Source organism: Macadamia integrifolia, chromosome 8 (genome assembly GCF_013358625.1).
Source record: "Macadamia integrifolia cultivar HAES 741 chromosome 8, SCU_Mint_v3, whole genome shotgun sequence".
Lineage (NCBI taxonomy): Eukaryota > Viridiplantae > Streptophyta > Magnoliopsida > Proteales > Proteaceae > Macadamia > Macadamia integrifolia.
Genome location: NC_056564.1, coordinates 5,387,798 through 5,409,773, shown reverse-complemented (window position 1 = coordinate 5,409,773; position 21,976 = coordinate 5,387,798). Strand labels below are relative to the sequence as shown.

Here is a 21,976-nt window from a genome sequence, read left to right as displayed (position 1 = left end):
ATTGATTATAAATAGATAGTTATATTAAAAGTAATATATACACCACTGTCGTCCTTTCATAAATTTATTATTTTTTTCAGATTTTCTTTTTATTAGAAAAGAATAAGCCAAGCCACCCTAAAGACCTTCTATTTTTCTCCCTTATTTTTTAGTGTATATAGGAACATTAATGGCAAAAATACAAGGGTAAACAAGGTCAATTAGGGCCATCTCGATTTTAAAAGAAAAAAATTAGGATCAATGGAAAGTATCTCAACCCAACCCAATCCAATCATGATTAATCAAGTCAAATTAAATTTTGGCTGAACCCCGGACTACAATATCCCAGCTCGGTCTAAGGCATTTCTACAAAAGGTCTAGCGTGGGATCCATCATCGGAGTATTACTGTGGGTCCCATTACAGCAAGGGAAAAACCGTCTTATATTCGATTAATTAATTTGTAATTATATATTACTAATATTGGAAAATTCTTAAATTTGCCATGCGCCGATGAATGGTAGAGCACTGATGACTCGGCGATTATCGTGGTTGGATAAGTACTCGGCGATTCATAAAAGACTTTGACGTTATGTCTCTTAAATGAATTTTCTAGTCTATTTCGCCAGCTTATGATATAATGGGGCATCCCATCGGCGCGTCTTTCTCCGGTCCTCTCCTCACTCCTCACTTCCTCGCAACTTCGTTTTGACGGAAGATTGACCCATCTACGTCTACGCTCTCAACAGTCACCACACATCCCACGAACTCCGTTAACTATCCATCTAGTAATAGTTTACCACGTGTCTCCTGTCGTTAGAGTACTTTTTTCATCTCGCGCGTGTTAAGCGTGAATGCGTCCTTAACACGCTAAAGTAAAAGCACGCGTCTTCGCTGTAGAGGAACCCTCACACACGCGACCCTTAAAATCCTCTCCCCGTCTTGCATCTAATTTCTCTCCATAACGGGACCTCTCTCTCCTGTTTCCTCTCCCTTTCTGTCTGTCTCTTCTCTGATCTTCCTTCCTTTAGTTTCTCTACTTCTGGATCTGGAAATCTGCAGGTACTGAGCTGTTCTTTTTCTTTTTCTTTACTTCCTCTCCTAAGGAGTCTGAGTGACGTTTATTAGGATTTCTTGAAGATTTGGGGATTGAATTTCCAGTAGATCGGTGAGAAAAAAAGAAGCGAAATTTAGGGTTTTTGTTTGTTATCCTGTACGTGAGACCCTGATTTTGGGATATTGACCTGGAGTTCTTGGTCTGATTTCTTTCTTTGGTGGCTGAGGTTGTTGAGGAAAGTTAGGGACTCTTAATCTCTTTTCTCAGATCTGTTAAAGGTCTGTTGGGAGTTAGGAATTCGGGTATTTGAAAGAAGTAGTTCTTGTGTTTGACTATTGTTCCGATTGGTTGAGGTTGTTTCTGAAACGAAAGAACGCTTTTTTTTTTTGTCTGAGGTTTGTAAACACCGAAGGGCATTGCTAGGGTTTGTATACGGAACTCACAGATGTCTTCGGCTGGATCTTCTTACTGGTGCTACAGATGCAGTCGGTTTGTTAGGGTTTGGGGCCGAGATCCCGTCGTCTGCCCAGATTGTGATGGAGGATTTGTTGAAGAGGTCGAAAACTCTCCCCGGGTTTCACATGCGGAGGATCGACGCCGAAGATTTCCTGCGGCTGCCATGTACATGCTCGGGAATCGGCCCCCTTCTGATCAGAACAGGCATCTAGGTTCACGCCGTAGCCGAAGGAATGGTGGTGACCGTTCACCTTTCAATCCTGTTATTGTACTCAGAGGGCCTGCTGATGGCGGTGGCGCTGAAGGTGGTGTTGATGGGGGTGGTGGTGGCGGCGGCGAGAGGGGAAGCTTTGAGCTGTACTACGATGACGGTGCTGGTTCAGGCCTCCGCCCGCTGCCTGCTAGCATGTCAGATTTCTTGATGGGATCAGGCTTTGACCGCCTGCTGGATCAACTGGCCCAGATCGAGGTCAACGGGGTTGGCCGCTGCGAGCATCCCCCGGCTTCCAAGGCTGCGGTTGAGTCCATGCCCACAATCGAGATCGTTGCCAGCCATGTCGTCACTGAATCCCACTGTGCGGTCTGTAAGGAACCGTTTGAGCTTGGTTCAGAGGCCCGTGAGATGCCATGTAAGCACATCTACCATTCCGATTGCATTCTCCCTTGGCTTTCTCTACGGAATTCTTGCCCCGTTTGCCGCCACGAATTGCCTTCGGATGTCCGTGGCAGAAACTCAGGCGCGTCCGATGGAAGCCAGGAAGAGCAATCTCCTGCTGTGGCGGACGAAGACACTGTGGGGTTGACCATATGGAGGCTCCCTGGTGGTGGATTTGCAGTTGGGAGGTTTTCTGGGGGTAGACGTGCTGCTGAACGTGAGCTTCCCGTTGTTTATACGGAAATGGACGGCGGTTTCAACACTGGAGGGGCTCCAAGGAGGATTTCATGGACCTCCAGGGGAAGCAGAACGAGGGAGAGTGGGGGATTGGGGCGGGTTTTCCGAAATTTCTTCTCTTTCTTTGGGAGATTTAGATCTTCGTCTTCTCATTCAATCCCAGAATCTGGGGCTACCCGCAGAAGTCAACCTAGTTCGGTTTTCAGTAGAACTTCGCGAAGGCGCAACAACAGCAGCGCTTGGACGGTGGAAGACAACGGTGGGATTCCGAGATGGTGATTTGGTTGGACTTGAGTATTGGGTGGGGAAAAGGCTGGAGGCCACTCAAGGAAAAGGTCCCCCTCCCACCCCCCGCCGCCCCTCCTTTTGTTTTTTTGCTTCTTCAGCTAACTGTGTTCTCTGACCAATCCTTTGATCAAATTGTAGTTCTAGTATCATTGAGGAAGGAGAGAACTGTAGAAGGCAGCTCTTTTATCACTGTACATATCAAAGATTGAGAAAGAAGAGAAGAATGTCCGGTAATTAAGAAAATTTGTTTATTGAAGCAATGTGGTGGAGGTGGGGAAGGAAAGAGGAGTAGGGAATTATGCTGTTTCCAGGTCCCGAAGCCAAAGAAGTGGCTTCAATCTCACTGTTTTCGACTTCGTTGCCTTCTGTATGATTCTATACATAGCTATATTTTTTGTTTCTTTCCTGGAAGTCGTCAATTTCTTCAGCTCAGTGTATGTATCTTCAGCTCATCTATGCATAATCCCTTTGGAATTGTATTCTTATGAGGCATTCTTGGATGAATTCATGAACTTTGTTTCTCTGTTCAGAATTGTGCTTTGGAGTGTTGGGGGTAGAAAGATTAGATTTGATTTGATTTGATTCGATCGGTTCCTAAAATTGAAAACTTGGTCTGATGCACTCACTCATGAAGTGGAACACAACGAACAGGAATCCTTTCCGGGTGTCACAATGATTAGCCGACTTGCAGATTGTCGTTTTATGAATTGAACTCCCATGGACTATTTATAGATTCCTGTTTTGTGACTTTTGTCCCACAATAAGGAAGTGGGCAAGATTTCTCTTGCCAGGTGCTAGCTCTTACCTGATAACTGTTAGAGCAAACTGAGCTCCATGAACATCGTTTCTGAAAACGTATCTTCTGTTCATGGAGTTTTCAGCCTTCTTGTGGGATACCCACTTGGGTGATTGGAGGGATTGTCCCTTGCATAATTTTTTTGCCACTTGGCAGTTCCAATGGGCCCAAATTTGTGTATTATTAAGTTGAATTCAAGATTCCCTGTCTACAAAGAAGTTACAGACTAGGACGGGCCATTGCCATATATGATGGGGGATATATCGTTACATAAGCTATAGGATGGAATTTGAGATTGATATTTGGCACATAATCAATATAGACTTTCACCAAATGACAGTATTTAATAGGGCATTTGTTTTTTTGTGCCATCTCGAAAGCATAGCCACATGGGTGATCCCTTAAACTTTTCCCATTTTAATTTCTCTTAGTGCATTCCAACTATAAGTTTTTAACTTTAAAACCACGTGACAGTATTTAATGAGGCCTATGTTCATTTTTTTCTCGACATTTTATCAATATTATCATTTAATTATGGGTCTATTTTTATATCAATATAATTTTTTCGCTAGTGACATTTTTAGTTGGTATCACGTGCATTTTTTTTTTTTTTTTTTTGGGGGGTAGGGGTGTGGGGTAAAGGTACCAGGGTTGAAATCGTCTGCAATTCCGATCTCGTACAATTTTATATAATACCACCTTCAGGCGGTGACACGTGTATTGATACCAATACAATGGTCCAGATCTGGTACAACTAATAAAACATTAAATCGGTGAAGAGACATTTAAATCAGATCTTGACCATTGCATTGGTATCAATACACGTGTCACCCCTTGAAGATGGTATTGCACGAAATTGTACGAGATCGGAATTGCAGACGATTTTTTTCCAAAGGTTCCATGTTTATTTCAGGGAAAAAAATCGTCTGCAATTCTGATCTCGTACAATTTCGTGCAATACCACCTTCAGGTGGTGACACGTGTATTGATACCAATACAATGGCCCAGATCTGATTTAAATGTCTCTTCACTGATTTAATGTTTTATTAATTGTACCAGATCTGAGCCATTGTATTGGTATCAATACACATGTCACGAAGGTGGTATTGCACGGAATTGTACGAGATCGGAATTGCAGACGATTTCAACCCTCCCTCTTGAAAACCCAATAGGACTTGCACCCAAAAAACAAAAACTAGGATAATATGTCAATGGTTGCTGTATTGTTGAGATGGGCTCTATCAATCCCTTATATTTGTCTTACAAGTACTCGAATTTTCCTACTCAACTTATTTTATGATTCTCCTATAAATGTGAACTTCCGACCTGCCTCTCTCCTAGTGTTTTAAAATTCTTATATTACCTTTCTATTGATTGTGCAACTTTCTTCAAGTGAATCAAGCACTTCCGTCTCAGACCCATTGGTCATTCGTAAACTGGCACCACCACTGCCATAGCCGTGGTCTCTCTCTCTCTCACTCTGTTGAGGAAAAAAAATTATCGGAATTGAGACTCTGGAGGCATCATTCCTATACAGTCACACAGCTCGCCTCTCACTTGTCATAGACATCTCCAGTGAAACAGAACGGAATAGGAGAGAAAACATGTTGGGCAGGATAAGATGAGCGGTCCTGCCCACAAATAACTGTTGACATGGATCTTCTCTACCGTATTGATCTCCTACAACTTAAACAGGAGGAGATTGGTAATTCTTGCAGTGATTGAGGCACGTTCCGATTGATCAACCAAGGAATCCTATGGAGCTCTCAGCTCAGCTTCAAGATCAGTCCAAGAAAATTCCTATCCCCTTCGATACCAAGCAGGCCCAACGTCAATGCCCCTGCCCTTACTCCCGATGTTAAAGTGTTTAGTGATACATTGATTCTGAGTGGGACATTTCCTTTCCTTTTATATACTTGTGAACACCTCCTTTCATCAAATCGATCTTTTGAGATAAAAATTTATATGGTATCAGAGTGGGCTCTCTCCGGTTCTGTCATCTCTATATATGTCCAAAACATAATCCATTGACCACATTTTCATGAGAGTCCATTATTTGTTTTGAGCTAGATTCTCCAACTGAGGTTGGCCTTTCTGGGTCTAGGTTTATAAAGACCCAGCCTAGTCCGCCTGAATTGCATTAGTGCAGGCCCCAGCCCAGGTAGGACCCCCTGAACGCCTCTTAATCTCTTATGCCCTTATCCATTAGGCAAACGTTCCTGCAGAGTCAAAAACAAAGGGAGAGCAGGAGAACCCTTCAAACTCTCTCTAAATTGTGTCTTCCTTGCTGAGTAAAGGACAGGAAATCTCTGTTCAGGCCCAAAATAGAGAAGCGGAATAAGATCTGCCATATTGGTTATCATTTGCAAAATGATTTTGTAGTAAAATTCTAGCCCAATTAGCAAGTTTATAGGTTACTCAGAATATGGGCTACAGAATTACCACGAAGTTAAGCCCAATTAGCAGAGGATCCACAAATGGCTCCTTCCTATGGACTCGCTGGTACAACCAAACAAAGTGAGATTTATCATTATCACTCATATAATATAGCAGGCTAGCCAACTTGCCAACCCCATATAGTTGTTGGTATAAGACAAAGTTTGAGTTGAGTTGAATCCATCAGAGATCAACAAGACAACCCTCAAATCCACACAAATTAGAACGAATCAGAAATTAGGGCCAGAGATTACCCATCAGATATCAACAGGATAACCCCCAAATCCCCATGTTACAGAGATTAAATCAGATATGTGAATTAGTGCTTGAAATGATACCTGAGTTTGACGATCGTACTTGTCGCTGCGACTCTTCGTTGCTTGACGAGAGACAGAGAGAGAGAGAGAGCAGAGAACGTCAACCTTCGCACGAGAGCAGAGAATGCTAATCTTCGAGAGAGAGCAGAGACGGTCGTTGGAGCTTCGCGAAAGAGTAGAGACGGTCGCCAAACTTTGTGGAGAGTTGCAGCTTGTGGAGAGTTGCAGGGAGATAGGAGAAGGTAGGGCGTCAGGACTCGGGGTTTCACGATTTTTACCTCTCACTTTGTTTCAAGAAACAAAAAAGTAACTAATAGGTATTTCTCCATTCCTGTTTCTGGGAACAAAAATAGATATAAATTTTAATTTTTATTTCATAAATAGGTGAAACAGAACAAAAAAATCAAACAGAGAAAATGATGTTTTTCTGTTTCTAGGCACAGAAAAACAGAAAAACCATTTCTAAAAACAAAATCAAACGGGCCCTAAGTTTGAGTTGAGTTGAATCATATACTGTTTTTTTTTTTGGTAAACAGTTGAATCATATACTCACACCATGGAAGGCTACATTGGTTACGTGGTGTCAACCTTTTTTGCCTTGGTTGGGGATAATAGGCCTCCACCAATTTAAGATCCATCCAGTTACTATGTCATTTAATTAATGAGGTCTCATAAACTGTGTATGGACATGTTTATATCAAATTGTACAAACTTAGTGATGGTACATGTAATTGTGGACAGAAAATCACAGTTAATTCACAGTAGATTTGTAGACATTTTAGTCTGAAAAAAATCGCAGTTATAAGCCTTCTTTGTTGTAATGGGCAAACTTCAAATTCAATTTGGTTCAAAATCAATTTGACTAATGAGGGAAAATAATAATAATAATAATTAACAAATTTTAAATTACTTAATGTGACATTCATCAATTAATTTGGACTATGATAAGATATTAAAAAATATAGAGATATAATCCCACATTGATTTGTTCAGTGAGTCCTTAGTGCCTACATATACTTTTGAAACTTTTCCCATAGCTTTTAACTTTGACCTTTCAATAGGATTTATATGAAAATTTTGATGGTAACTAGGAAAACCCTCTTAGGATTTATGAATGGGAATTAATCAGTCTTAAAAATGAGAGATCTGATTTGGGTTTACTAATAATTTTTTTCCCTTGTTGTTGGGACTATGCATGACTTCATTTAACACAAAACTGGAGATTTAGTTTAACAAAATTTGTCACAGAAATTGGGAGCATGAAAAACATGCCAATCACTGACTGTTCATCTATCAATTACATATGGATGGGAATGATGAAACTTTTTTCTCTACTAGTGAAGGGCAAAAAGGGTGGTTCCTCTTGTATTATAATTTGATTGAGACTCCACCCTCACATGGTGTTGACATAAATGCAATTCCAACCAACCCGATTGGAGGCAAAATAGAAAAACTGCCAATGGAGTTATATGACATTGGTTTTATCAACAAAAAAAAAAAAAGGTTATATGACATTTGCCAATCGAAGGTGTCACTTGCCCCAGTGGTTTGGCCGTAAGGTCAAGTCTTGGGATTTAACTATTCCCTTAACCATCTTCTTTTAATCCTCTATATTTTCCCGATAAAGACCACATAACAAGATTAAAAAAAAAAAAGTTGGGCATGCAGCCGTGTACATGCCCTTTCACAAGCTTTATATCCTCATTAAATGACGTGTGCTCTTTACGTATATTCACAGCAATTAAAACTCTCTCTTTTTTTTTTTTTTTTTTTTTTTTTTTTAATTCTTTTATTTTCCTAATTGTATAAGATGCCAATATAAAAGGGGCAATATGTAAGATCCCTCTAAAAATAAATAAATAAAATTCTAGGACCTTTGGATAGTTTTGACTAGGGGTGAAGTAAGAGTGTGGGGTCGGGTTTCTTAAAATCTGAGCTTAATCTTCAAAACTCAACCCATGCCCAATCCAATCCTGTCGGGCTCATGTTTAGGCCCAAGCCTGACAGGTTCATGCCAACCCAACCCAACCCTAATTGATATTGATTGGGATGATTTGGGCTGGTGGTTGGCTTTAATTGGTCCTAATATTTATCAAAGTCAGGCTAACCCTAATTCATCTTGTTTTTTGACATTTGCATTCTATGCATTAAAAAAAAGAGTATCAATAAATAAAATTATGAATTTCAGGATATTTGACCATAATAATCAATGACCTAGATTTCATTATTCTAACTAAGAGGATAAGATGATAATCCTAAATTAAATTATATAAATCAAGGTTAGAATCAAGGATGGCTTGGCCCCAGCCTAGGTCTCAACCCATACCCAATCCAATCTTGAACCAGGGTTAGAAATCTTAGTCCAAGCCTTATTCAGGCTCAGGGCAATTCAAGGCAAGTTCGGACTGTCAGGGTCAAACTTTCATTATTCTAAGAATTTTAAATCACTTTAGATGAAAGAGATTTTCTCTTCACCCATGACAAAACGAATTTCATTAAAAAAACACGTTGTTAGCTTTTGGGGATCTAATAGCTCAATCAATGGAGTCCACATCTTTTGCAGCAAATGGTGAGGTGCGGTGAGCACCAGATGATTGAAAGCATCTGAGTATATTCCCCAAGGAGCTCTCAACCACCCCCATGCTTGGATAAGATTCCTCTCCATAAAGCCCATGGACCATAGAGTGATCTCACAATGGGGTGACCTTGAGATATGTACCTGAATCCTCCCAGCTGTGAGATCACTCTATGATCCATAAGCTCTATGGAGGGAATCTGGATCCTCCTCACTGCAGGGCGATGATCCTCTACTGCGAGTGTGGTGGTGTGGCGAGGATTTGATGGCCAAGATGACATTGGCACATGCTTCTATGCTGTGCCGGCTATCGAATCCTCACCACTCCATCACTCCACTCCAACGTGCGGCGGAGGATTTTTTTCTCTCACCGCACCACCAGGACAATGACTACAAACAATTTTCATACCAATCAATGAGGAGATAAGATGCAATGTACATATAAATTATTCCCAAAGAATAGGAAGAAAGAAAGACAGTAACGCAGTCAGGGCACCCAGCAGCCTGTCAGCCTTTTTTCAGGAAATAAAAATCATATTAAGCATGTTAAAGTTAAGAGACATATGACAGCATATGCAACCAAGCAAATGAAAGCAGAGGAAAAGACCATACAATCCTTGTCATGTCAACGCAACACCAATGGATGATTGAACTCACAATGGAGCATACCAAAAAAGACGAAAACAGAATAGAGATTGTGACGCATAACCATTGGAAGGTGAAAGCTTCCAACGAAATATAATCGAGAGCGGAGTAGTTTAGAGTTAAAGACTTTGGGAATGTCTCGGTCAACCGTAGCAGGCGAGGGTGGCCCGTTGTGGGACTCCTTTGTTGTAGGGTCAACATAGGTTGTTGGGCACGTTCATACGGTGACTGTTATGTGCTCTCTCCGTCTGGGTAGCTGGGAATGAAATTTAGCTATTCTTTTTTAAGAAATAAAATCTTAAAAGATATTTTAAAAAAGGGAGAGGGGTAGGTATGCTAACAAGATACCCAGGTATCAAGTATGTAAACAAGCCTTGATCGTTAGACTAGAAGAGTTAAATTACACTGTTGGATACTTGTTATCTTACCTAACCTACCTAGCCCCGACGCTCTACTGTCACTCTTCTTCTCCCTCACTATCTCCTTCTCTGTCACCATCACTGTCTCTGTCACCAACGAGATCGACAGCCTCATGGTCCTGGCGTTCACTCTTCTTCCCCTCTTTCTCTCCCCTCTTCCCGCACGGCTCTGCAACTGATCTATTGCAGAAAAAAAAAGTTTATCTCCGTCTCTGTCTCCATTATTGTCATCGTCGACATCAACGGCATCATGGTCGGGGCGTTCACTCTTCTTCCCCTCTTCCCGCACGGCTCTGCAACTGATCTATTGCAGAAAAAAAAAATTTATCTCCATCTCTGTCTCCGTCACTGTCATCTTCGAGATCGACAGCCTCATGGTCGGGGCGTTCACTCTTCTTCCCCTCTTCCCGCACGGTGCTGCAACTGATCTGTTGCAAATAAAAAAAAAAAAGTTTACCATAACAGTTTCAGAGAGAGATGGAAAAAAAAATATGAGGATGTTAGGGTTAGGGGTCCTATGACCGCACAAATCAGGGTAATGGGAGAAACGTAGCCAGAATCCCATGGGCAATGATGGAAGATCCATAATACTACGACATTACTGTATACCGATCATCTCCATAATTCAATTATATCAATTTGAAGTGGGATTGATCGCCATGGCTGGCCAGCCATTTCTCTGCCCTCGCTGGTTTACTGCTATGGATCACGAAGACAAAATGTGAAAGAGCGATAGAGAACTTTGAGGTGCGGTGGTTTAGACTCTAGTGTTCCAAAATCTGGATGCCATGGTTTCTATTTTCAAGTATACGGTTTTGTTCCTTCTCGTGAGAATTAGGGGAGCCTCGCAATGAGAGATTGTTGGTTTCACCTATAATGGATTCGAAGGCGCAAGTAATGGCATTGAGCTAGACTCGTAGCAGAGATCACATCCAATGGTCTCCTCATGCTGACCAAGGCCACCACGGGAGAGCAAAGTGATGTCTTCTACTCTACCCCATTTCACTTCCTCAACTGAGCCCCTTCAGGTGGAGCCACTGCTCTCTCTCTTTTTCTTTGGCAATAGATTAGTTCCTTTTCTTCTCTGATCACGACAATGAAACCCATATCTCTGTCACTGCTTTGATCATGAGGCTGTCGATCTCGCCGGTGACGAAGACGGTGACAGTGACGGAGATGGAGATAGTAAAGGAGAAGAAGAGTGAAGGTAGAGTGTCGGGGCTGAGTAGATTAGGTAAGACAACAAGTACTAACGAGGTAGATTTGACACTTCTAATCCAACGGTCAAGGCTTGCTAGCATACCTAATACATGGGTATTCTGCTTAGCATGCATGTCATTTTCCCTTTAAAAAATATTAAAATTTACAGTAATTACAATTTGGGTAGTAGCTAAATTTCTTTAATAACTGGGTCTAAGTGTGGATTTTAATGCATAACATCAACATTGGTATTGGTGATTGATACTTGAAATTGATATCAATATGATCCAAGGATCAGCTATATCAGACATGATTGGACTAATTTACCCCTCAAAATATTGATATTCTGTTCTTTTGGACCATTTTGCTTTCCTCTATTCTAATACCCCTGATCTTACATCATTCAATTCAATGTAATCTCAATACCTAAAACCTTGGTCTGATGATGAGGCTCGCTCGCTTCGCAAAAGAGGGGTCATCTTTTGGGGTTAACGGTTGGTAAAAAATTCTAATGCATTCAATAATACGAGGGAAATTTTTCTTTAAGAAAAAATACACCGAGATACACAGTTAACTCCGACTGTGAGCACAACCATTTTCCTAATTTTAAACAAGAAAAAAAGAACCATGTTGGTTTGCCGTAGGAAATGCCTAGATACAACTGGATATGAAAAGACCCAACAGCCCCACCATAATTGGGTATTTTCATGCCCAGTTGTGTTTAAGCATTCCTATGCCAAATTTGAAGAGTTTCCGCTCTACTTTAAATAAATATTATTTTCTCACCCCTAGTTGTGATGCCCATTATCATTTTTTCTTGTATTTTTATTTTCCTTTTATTGAAATTTATAATTTTTAAATATAAAAGATATGAGAGAAACAACACTACCCAATAGGGTGTACTTACACCAAGACTCAGTGGATGTGAAAAAAACCGCATAACCTCACACTAAAGATGCTTGTGCTTGTCCTCCCATTAGTCGTTCGTGCTATCGAACAACGTTATCTCGTCCGAAAGATACATTATATTTCAATCCCCAATCCCTCTCTAGGTAAATTTGGAACTTGATACAACAGGTCATTTTCTTTGAAGGTTTTAAAAGCTTTATCCGGCCAACTTGATATTTATCCTCCAAAGAAAAAGGCCAACTCCATAAGAGTAAAATTAGATACACACGTACGTAGCTCTACTTGTCCACATTTGAGTCTCACCGTTATTAGGGCCATACAAGAAATCCCCCCCCCCCCTCCTTTTCCTTTAGGTTGTGAAAAGAAAACAAAGCCCCAAAATAAATATGTAAGACAGGTGGCATGTGCCCACATTTCGGTCTTGAAATTCGGAATGAACCAGGCAACCAATTTGGGTTAGACCATAAATTGTTTTCTGGTCGTTTTTTACTGTTTTTTTTTTAATTTTTTAATTTTTTAATTTTTATGTTAAAAAATAAAATTTTCATTCATTGAAAGCAGCCACGGAGAATTTCCTGACAGTGAAGTGCGGATTTGCAATGAAAGAGGTGGACGGAACCACCACAACACGAGAGATATGAAGCCTGGATGCACCCGAGGTGAGAGTCAGCACAGGAATTCTGTGATCTTTTTATAAACCTAAATAATACAGAAATAAACTGAGACCGAAAGTGGATGACATCAGTCACCAAGGAGCTTGCTACCCGGGAGGAAGGTTGGCCATTGAGGGGCCGCAATGGCCAAACCCAACTTTAACAACCGATACAGTTAATTCCGATACCTTGAACCGTGAATACAGAGGCTAAGCTGCCTTCGTACCTTCCTGGCCAAACCCATTTTTAACAGCGAAAGCATACTTGTTACAGAGGGTGACAATGGTGATTCGTCTTTTTAGGTTTTGTTTTTGAGTTTGACAGGGAGTCAGGGACGACGGAACAACCTCGTCTACGCACATTCCATTGATGGGCTCTCACGTTGATAGACGGATATATGAGACGTTTCATCGGCCAAACCATTCACATGTTGACATGTACAACCCCCAGGTTCAACGACGCAAAATTATCAGGTCGATCTCCACCGAATAAGTTCTCCAATACCAATACCGATACAATTGGCCGTCTCAGGCTGGGTCGGATTGCCCTTCAAAAAACTGATACGTAAGCTTTTTAACCACTTTACCCTCCTTTTTCCAATATTACCGATATGATTGACCCTCCCCTGATGCAAATAACCGATATTCGATTTCGATTCTGATTCCTTAGACAAAACTAAGGAAAAAAGAATCCTGTCAGCTTGCATTTTCCACACCTAGGTACATAGGTCATGTCTCTGGGTATAAAGACATGCAAGTAGGTAGAGTCCTCGTGCCAGACAAGTAAATACCAAAATGTTCCTCATTAAATGGGAAGAGTGTCAAAAATGATAATTCTAAATGGCCCTGATGTAATAAAAATTAACCAGTCGATCTTCTTTGTAGCTCTTGATGCTCCAGTCGATCTGTACAGAAGAGAAAATAAGGGAGAATCGAACTGACCTGACGAAGAACTCTCTGATGCCTAAGTCATCCTCTCATTTCTGGACTAAATAAATACTTCTTAGTGTCTCTTTGTAAATTAGTAAAAATTCAAATATACAAACACTTGGGGGGTGTGTGTACATGTGTGTGTTGGGACACAAGGGTTGGGATGAGGGCTGCGGGCCTAAGTCATCCGACAAAGGCTTGATGGCAGGCAAAAAGGTTGGCAGCAAAGGAACCCCGAAAATGTTCTATGATGTTTTATTTAGATAGGAAGACTGGAATCTGGTTGGTGAGTGGTTACATCGTCAAATTACTCCAATCAAAGAGGTAATTCTTTAAAGACCAGACATGACTCCCTTCCTTGAATTCAAACTGGTTTACCTGATACTCAGAGACACCAACATTCTGAATCGCTTTGTTCCACAAACTGAGCCAGCCAGTTCATACAGACTGGCTCCAACAAGCAAAAACCATTGCTTCAAACTCAAACTTCAACTTGAATCAGTAGTCTTGATTTCCCAAAAGATTGAAGTTGGGTTAGGTAGGATGTATCAATCTTGGAGTGGTTAAGATCTTATTTCCCTTCTCTTAATTTAAATCAAGAGTTTTTTCTCCTCTCAAGTCTCAGGAGCTCCATTAGAATCCACCAGTCAAATTTAAGGAAAAAGATAAGATAATGTTGTAGAAGCAGAAAAAAAAGGAAAAAGTGATGGTACCAAAAGAAAATTTCTCTTTTTGAATGATTGAGATACAAAGATGATGTAAAGTAGGGCCTCATCTATATGGGGGAGGGGAAGGTCGTTCTTCTCCCTATACCAGAGTCTTCTCTGCCCTTTACTGTCTCCATGAAAAGTCTAAGCCCTTATTTAATTACAATTACACGGCTTCTTGTCGCAGAGTGAGACCTTGATGACACGCAGTCATCCATTAAATTTATCGATGGCTTTTTGCTATCTCCAACCACTATTTTCAAATATTTCAATTCCTCCATTAGATTGCATCTCCAAATCTCCATTCTCCATGCATTAGTCTTCCAAGTACTCCGTTTTCAATTATAATTGTCCTTTTCTTCTTAATACCAGTGTCCACTGAGCTTTCTCCATGTTTTAAGCTAGGGGTTTAACGCTGTCATTTTAGTTTTTCCTTTTACTGTACTATTACTACTCTGGTAAGCAAACAGGGAAGACAAGAAGGTAGCTTTCCAAAGGTTGTCTTTCACTTACAATTTTCGAGGTACATATCAAAATCAAACATTCTGATTAACCCAACCAAGTTTGCTTCTCAAGCAGAGTTACAGATTCCAAAATTACTTCGCCAATGGGGAATGAACAGTTGTAATTAGAAAAAGAAAGGAAGCATTTTGTAAATCAATTTAGCATCTAACAGAGACATTGGTGAGGAATGGTACAGATTTTATTCTCAAACCACTCAGACAAGAAAGTAACTTACCCAGTTTGGCTACGGACAGCTACAAAACCCAGAAACCGAGAGAATTGAAACATTGCTTGCTGGATATCTCCCTCATTTCTAAGGATTCTAAGGATCTCTCTCTCTGCAACATGGCAACTCTGCTTACTGCTCATCTGTTCTTCTTCGTCGTCTTCTTTATTCTGTCTCAATCTTGCTTCTCCACCTGTTCCAAACAATCCAGAGCAGCAGTTGTCCTACCCTTGAAAACCCAGATGATCCCATCCAGTTCCATCCCTAAGCCACCGAACAAAGTCTCTTTCCACCATAATGTGAGCTTAACAGCCTCTCTCACTGTTGGGAATCCGCCTCAGAACGTTTCTGTGGTCATTGACACCGGAAGCGAGCTGTCTTGGCTTCACTGCAACAAAACCCCAAATCTGCTCTCCACCTTCGACCGGCTCCGCTCTTCTTCCTACTCTGTTATCCCCTGCTCCTCCCCCACATGTACGAAAAGAACCAGAGACCTCCCCATACCAGCTTCGTGCGACTCCAGGAAGCTCTGCCATGTCACGCTGTCCTACGCTGATGCCTCCTCCAGCGAAGGCAACCTCGCGTTCGACACGTTCCGTATCGGAAGCTCCGCCTCTCCGGGAACGATCTTCGGCTGCATGGACTCGGGATTCAGTTCGACCACCGAAGAAGATTCCAAGACGACAGGGTTAATGGGCATGAATCGAGGGGCTCTCTCATTTGTTTCTCAAATGGGTTTCCAGAGATTCTCCTATTGCATCTCCGACCGCGATTCCTGGGGAGTTTTACTACTCGGCGGCGGCGGCAGCGGCAGCAACTTCTCCTGGCTCCAACCCTTAAACTATACGCCACTGATTCAAATCTCGACTCCATTGCCTTACTTCGACCGAGCCGCCTACACGGTTCAGCTGGAAGGGATTAAGGTGTCCGACAAGCTGCTCCCGCTGCCCAAATCGGTTTTCGTACCGGACCACACCGGAGCGGGTCAGACGATGGTTGACTCAGGGACTCAGTTCACCTTCCTACTGGGCTCGGCCTACAGTGCCCTCAGGAACGAGTTCATGGAGCAGACGCGAGGAATCTTGACGGTTCTGGAGGATTCCAACTTCGTCTTCCAGGGGACCATGGACTTGTGTTTCCGGGTATCCCTGAATCGGTCGACCCTGCCTGTTCTACCGACGGTGAGTCTGGTGTTTCGTGGGGCCGAGATGAGGGTACCTGGAGAATGGCTGTTGTACAAGGTTGCAGGGGAAGTGCGAGGTGGGGATCAGGTGTATTGCTTCACCTTTGGGAATTCGGATCTGATGGGTGTGGAGGCGTACATCATTGGCCATTATCATCAACAAAATCTGTGGATGGAATTCGATCTACAAAATTCAAGGGTCGGGTTGGCCCCTGTTAGTTGTGCACTCGCTGGTCAAAGATTGAGTAAGGGTATCTAAGGGGTCAGATTTTTTTGTGCTTTCTCCTTTCTGTTTATTTTTTATTCAATGGGGAGAGGGATTTATGCATTGCTTACATGTATTGTCATGTCGCATGTCAAGTCAATAGGTACATGAGAGAGGAGGGAGAGAATTACAATGCATATATAGGAATCCACATGGTCGTTAAGAAAAGAGTGAATGCATCAAAACCGTGAGAATTGACATGTCGCATGTCAAGTCGATAGGCACATCAGAGAGAAGAGGGAGAGCCTTACAATGCATATATAGGAGCTCACATGGTCATTAAGGAAAGAGTGAATGCATCAAAACCGTGAGGGGGCATGTACCATCGATACTATATAGTATGTACATCATTCTCTTATTTATTCATTTTCATCAAAATACGATGATAAATAAATTAGATTAGCCACTTGATACAGAAACTTCCCCACAGTGCCATTGTGGGGAAGAATCTTCACGCCACACTAATGGTGGTTTTGAATAATAAAAAAAAAAATTCAAATGAGATGAAAATTGCATTCTAGTATTGTGAAATTTTTTTCCTTAGTGATATATAACAGTAGCTAGACTCAATTTTCTGCTTATTGTTCTGTGCCCTTTGAACCATCCATTTTGCACCACTTGCTATAAGACAGTTCCAATTAGTCATTCCCGATAGAAATATATCTAAGGTCCACCATGTTGCTATAGATCTCGAATAGAGATCACATTGTTTGAGAATAACCACTAGGGTAATTGGTTGGAGCTTTATGTAGTAAAGCTCATGCTTTCAAGAGGTTTCAAGTTTGAACCTCTTGTTTTTTTTTTTTTTTTTTTTTTAATCCTCCTTTATCTGCATCCGATCCCTCTGAAAAAAAATAATAATAATAATAATTGCTTTGAATTCTAAAAAGTAAGAATTTGTCAAGGGTTGGGTGATCTGAATTTTTCTTAGGCAACACGGTTTAAAAGGAATTCCTTCATTATTCACCGTCAATGCAATTGGATAAATGACAACAAAAAAATGAAAGGCATTTTATCTGAAGGATAACTTTAGCTTGTGCTTGTGTGTGGGCCCAGGGTGGTGTTAAGATTTTAACCACTTTGAATGACATGTGTGGTCATAACTCATATGCACTTATGCACAGAATCTCTACATGGTGACAAAGGGGTCCATCGCCTTCATCATGGGCCACGTCTGTTCATAGCTTCAATCACGAATCGCGAGTCATGATTCACGATGCATGGTGAAAACGATGGGGAAATCGTTACTGTTCCTTCACTCTTCCTTTTCTAGCCTTAAAAAAGAAAAAGGTTCATTCACTCTTCACCTTAGTAGTTTGTACGTATCTATCTATACCAATCTATCTTACATTTGTAAGATAATAAGATTAGATTTTCCGCTACATAGTACGTGTCACATAACTGCAGTGGGGCCTATATCATTGATATCATTCATGATAGTTGAAATACAAGATATTTAAACCTCGACTCTCGAGTCTCCCCCACTCGGTGTAATATTTAAGCCTGTGTTTATGTCACAGTTGGTCATCAATATATTATATCAAAATAAATAAATAAATAAATAAATAAATAATGATCAATCAATATATATTATGGGAAAAAGAATGCCGTGATGGCACCAACGCCTAGATATAGGAAGGGTGCAATGATCATATTATTTTTTTTGAAATAAAATTCCTCATCATGTTGGATATCCCATGCCTCTTATTGCCCCTTGTGTTGGTGGATAGAGGCCACTTAACTTGGTAGTAATCCCCTCCCATGGGTACTAGCTACATAAGGGTATTATACAATTTGATTTGCGAGATTTTTTTAGGTAAAACCAAAATTGAAAGATAGTGAAATTGAAATTATCTATAAATGATTTTGTTAGATTTTTTATTTTTTATTTTAGTTAAAGAGGTTGTTGTCCTTTCAAAAAATTTATAAAATAGATGCAAGCTTAACTTTGAATTGAGTTGTTTATTTATTTATTTATTAATTTTATCATAAGAAAATGAAAGATAACATTAGGAGATATTAAATATGTTGTTAGTATATAAGTTTGAGGTTGTATAGCCATCAATGGCTAGGGATAGTAGATAAGTCACAGCTGGGTTACTATTAACATTTTTACAATGAAAGGTTATCCCATCCGATAGTTTGTGGATTTCCCAAAAAATTGCCAGATTGAAGAGCGGCCATACTTCACCATCCGGTTTTGGAAGAAGATGTAAGAGTTTCTTATTTGAGAATCAGACTTCTTTCAGCTTCCATTTGTTTTTTACTGCCATTTGCATGCCTGCTAAGATTGCTTATGCTTCAACCTCTTCCTTTTGAGATGCTGTAGGAGAATCTGAGCTAATGAACCTAAGCTCACCTTGGAATAGAATTCCATAGGCCCATCTTGAGGCTAATGTCAAAATACTAGTAGCACCAGTACAAATCAAAACCGGTTCGACAAAAAAGGGTTTTGGCATCCTGTAATTAGGCTTGCTGGATCATCTGTATTAGGGAAATGCAAAGCATCAACATACTTAGATAATCGAAGATGAGCAATCCAATTATTTATATTGTGCAAAACAGAATATGGGTTGGGGGCAAGTGGTGGAAGCAATGATGTCATTTATGTATTTCCATATAAAGTATAAAGTAATGGAGAGTATGCTAATTACCCACATTTTTTGGGATTGGGAGAAGTTCCTATCATTTATAATGTGGTTAAAGATTTGTTCATGGGAGGGTAGATTTAGGAGATGAGGTCGAAATCCTAGAGGTCCTGCTGCCCAGATATGTGATGCAAAATCACAAGAGAAAAACAGGTGGGATATAATTTCTTCCTCTTGATTACAGAAGACACATGTTGTGTAAATATCCAACCATTTCTTTAGAATTGATCGGATAGGAATGCCCTTATATAAGATTCTCCATAAAAATATTTTGAATTTGGGGTGAGATTTCAATTTCCATATTAGTTTCCACCATTTCCCATTTAGGGAAGTTGTAGAATCATGGGGCCTATTGATGGAGCCAAGAAATTTGGCTCCCGCTCTTCTGGCAAATTTCCTATTAGGCTGTAATATGCACAACCATGTGTCATCTTGGGGTGTGGGATTGATTTGCAAAATCTTATTGAGTATAATGGTAGAAAAGGTATTACTTACCAACTCCCTATTCCAGGAATCATTTGAGATTAGGCTACTTACCTTTTGGGCATTACTCCTACCTATCCTTGGTTTCGCTGAGTTCAATGTGTGACGGAAGCCATGGATCATGCCATAAAAATATATTTTGAGTTGTTTATTGTTATATATATGGGAGAGGGATAGGTATGCTAGCGCATTACTTAGGAATAAGGTATGCTAACGGGATTTTAACCGTTAGTTGAAACATAAAAAATCTCAACCGTTCATAATCGTTGTCTAACAAAACCTACCCAGTACCGCCTCTCCACGGTCTTCTTCTACCCAGCTATTCCTTTGCCCTCACATGTCACTGCTTCAGTTACTACTTCCCCAACCACGACCCCTCCGCTAACCATTGTGCTCGAAGCATCACTGCTACCGGCAAGTTCAACTGCTCCTGCAACACCTTATTCCTAGGTAATGTGCTAGCATACCTACCCTTTTCCCTATATATATATTAATGTAAAAATAAATGTAATATTGAAATTGAAATAAACATTACATTTTTTCTGTCATCTATCCAATTGCATTAACTTTAAATGGTTTGTTGTAGGTTTAATGGTTCAGTTTTGTTTACAATGTTTAATTAAACTAAACAAAATCATTTATAAAACTGTTTCATGGTTTCGTTGTAAATCATTCAATTCAATTTCAATAAATGATGTCAATTTGATTTTGACACCCTTTGTATTAGTTATGTTTCCTTTCTTTTTTTTCTTGTTATTTTATGTTCCCTATCTTGTTCCACATTCGTAATTTGTTACATATCTTTTTTCTTTTTTTTTCGGTAACAGTCATTTGCCACATATCATTATGGTGTAATGGGCAGTAGTTCATGTTCCAAAAGAGTCGAACTGGAAGGCCCATTTAGCTCGAGCTGGGTTAAAAAAAGAAAAATAATAATAAAATAAAAAATTCTGTTTGTTAGAATGGTTTCCCTAGCTAGGAGCGCAATCGATCTAGTACACTGGAATCGGAATAGTTACCTGGCGGATTGATAGGGATGTCAATTGGGCGGTTTCGGTCGGTTTGAATCGGTTTTGGTTCAAGAATGTATGAGTCCAAAATCAAACCGTTAAAAAATTTTGGTTTTCGATCGGTTTCAGTTTTGGTTTGGTTTGGTTTCAGTTTAATTAAATTTTTTAGTATCAGGTTACCAATGGTTTGGTTTTGGTGTAACTCTTTTCACAAACTCACAAAATAAAAATAAACCAAATGCATTCATCCATGATCGGATATGATGATCCAAACAAACATTAAAAAAAAAAAAAGACACAAAAGGCCCACATATTGACATTAATTGATGAGAGCTTTAGAAATGCTCCCCTTCTTTTCAAAGAAAGTGGCAGAAAAACAAATTACATAGAAAAAGAAGAAAGAAGAAGAAGAAGAAGAAAGAAGAAGCACATCTGCACAATTCCAAAATTTTCAGCCGCTAAAGTAGACTTGGACTCTTGGTTTTGTCTTGGAGGATGAAATATATTAATTCATTAATTATTGAGTGACAAGCAGCTGCAACTCCAAAGAGAAGGATATATAGTATAGGACTATAGGTGTCAAATAGGGTTTTAATTTTCAACCAATTATCGGGTTGATCGGTCGGTCCCATTGGGTTAACACGAACCAAACCGAAACCGATAACTTCTAATACCCTTGATCCAAAACCAATCCAATAAGCCCTCAGTTTGGCTCGGTCTGAATTTTTTCGATCGGTTTTGGTCGATCTTATCGGTTCGGGTTCACTTTTTACACCCCTACGGATTGAGCTCCTTTGTGGCGCAATACAATATCCGGTGCACATCCAACAAACAGAAATGCCTTGGCACAGAGCCCAAGACGGTCACAAGCAGTCGAAGGAGTTGCAAGGCATTGGATGTGCGTTGGACATTGTCTCGCGCCATAGAGGAGCCAAATCCTTACTGGGTTGCGTGGGGCATGCATCAGTGCAAGGGCTGGGTGGGGTGGGGGTGGTGTGGTGTGGTGTGGTGTGGTGTGGGGTGGGGTGTTCATTTTCTCATCCTTATGTGGTTGCCATGTCTTAATTTTCCCATAATAATTTTAAAGGGTTGATTTAGTTCAAGGATTTTTTTTAAGAAAAAAAAAAATCAGTTCAAGATCTATTAATTTCGGACCTGCACCGACTGTTAAAACCATAATTTATCCATCATATTGTTAAATGAGAGGATTTTAAGAGTTGGTTCTAGGATCGATTAGTAATTGGACAGGATGATTCTAGGATAAGTTTTCCCAATGGGTCCTGAATTGAAAACAAATAAAGAACCAGCTGAAACCGAAACCATTAAGACTTGTTTGATATGCATATTTACTTATTTAGGATTAATTACTATTTTTCTTTTATTTATTTATTTATTTTTGGT

At 40.3% G+C, this 21,976-nt stretch overlaps 2 protein-coding genes across 2 annotated transcripts; both read left to right on the top strand.

Moving 5' to 3' along the window:
* Positions 1-904: 904 nt before the first annotated feature.
* On the top strand, positions 905-3,199 carry LOC122085588 (E3 ubiquitin-protein ligase RDUF1-like). Its single transcript, XM_042654065.1, has one exon. The coding sequence runs from the start codon at positions 1,480-1,482 to the stop codon at positions 2,659-2,661; it is 1,182 nt and encodes a 393-aa protein (XP_042509999.1). The 5' UTR covers positions 905-1,479; the 3' UTR covers positions 2,662-3,199.
* Positions 3,200-14,859: 11,660 nt separating this feature from the next.
* LOC122085975 (aspartic proteinase PCS1) lies at positions 14,860-16,828 on the top strand. Its single transcript, XM_042654601.1, has one exon. It carries the CDS (start codon positions 15,106-15,108, stop codon positions 16,426-16,428), a length of 1,323 nt encoding a protein of 440 aa, XP_042510535.1. The 5' UTR covers positions 14,860-15,105; the 3' UTR covers positions 16,429-16,828.
* Positions 16,829-21,976: the final 5,148 nt, after the last annotated feature.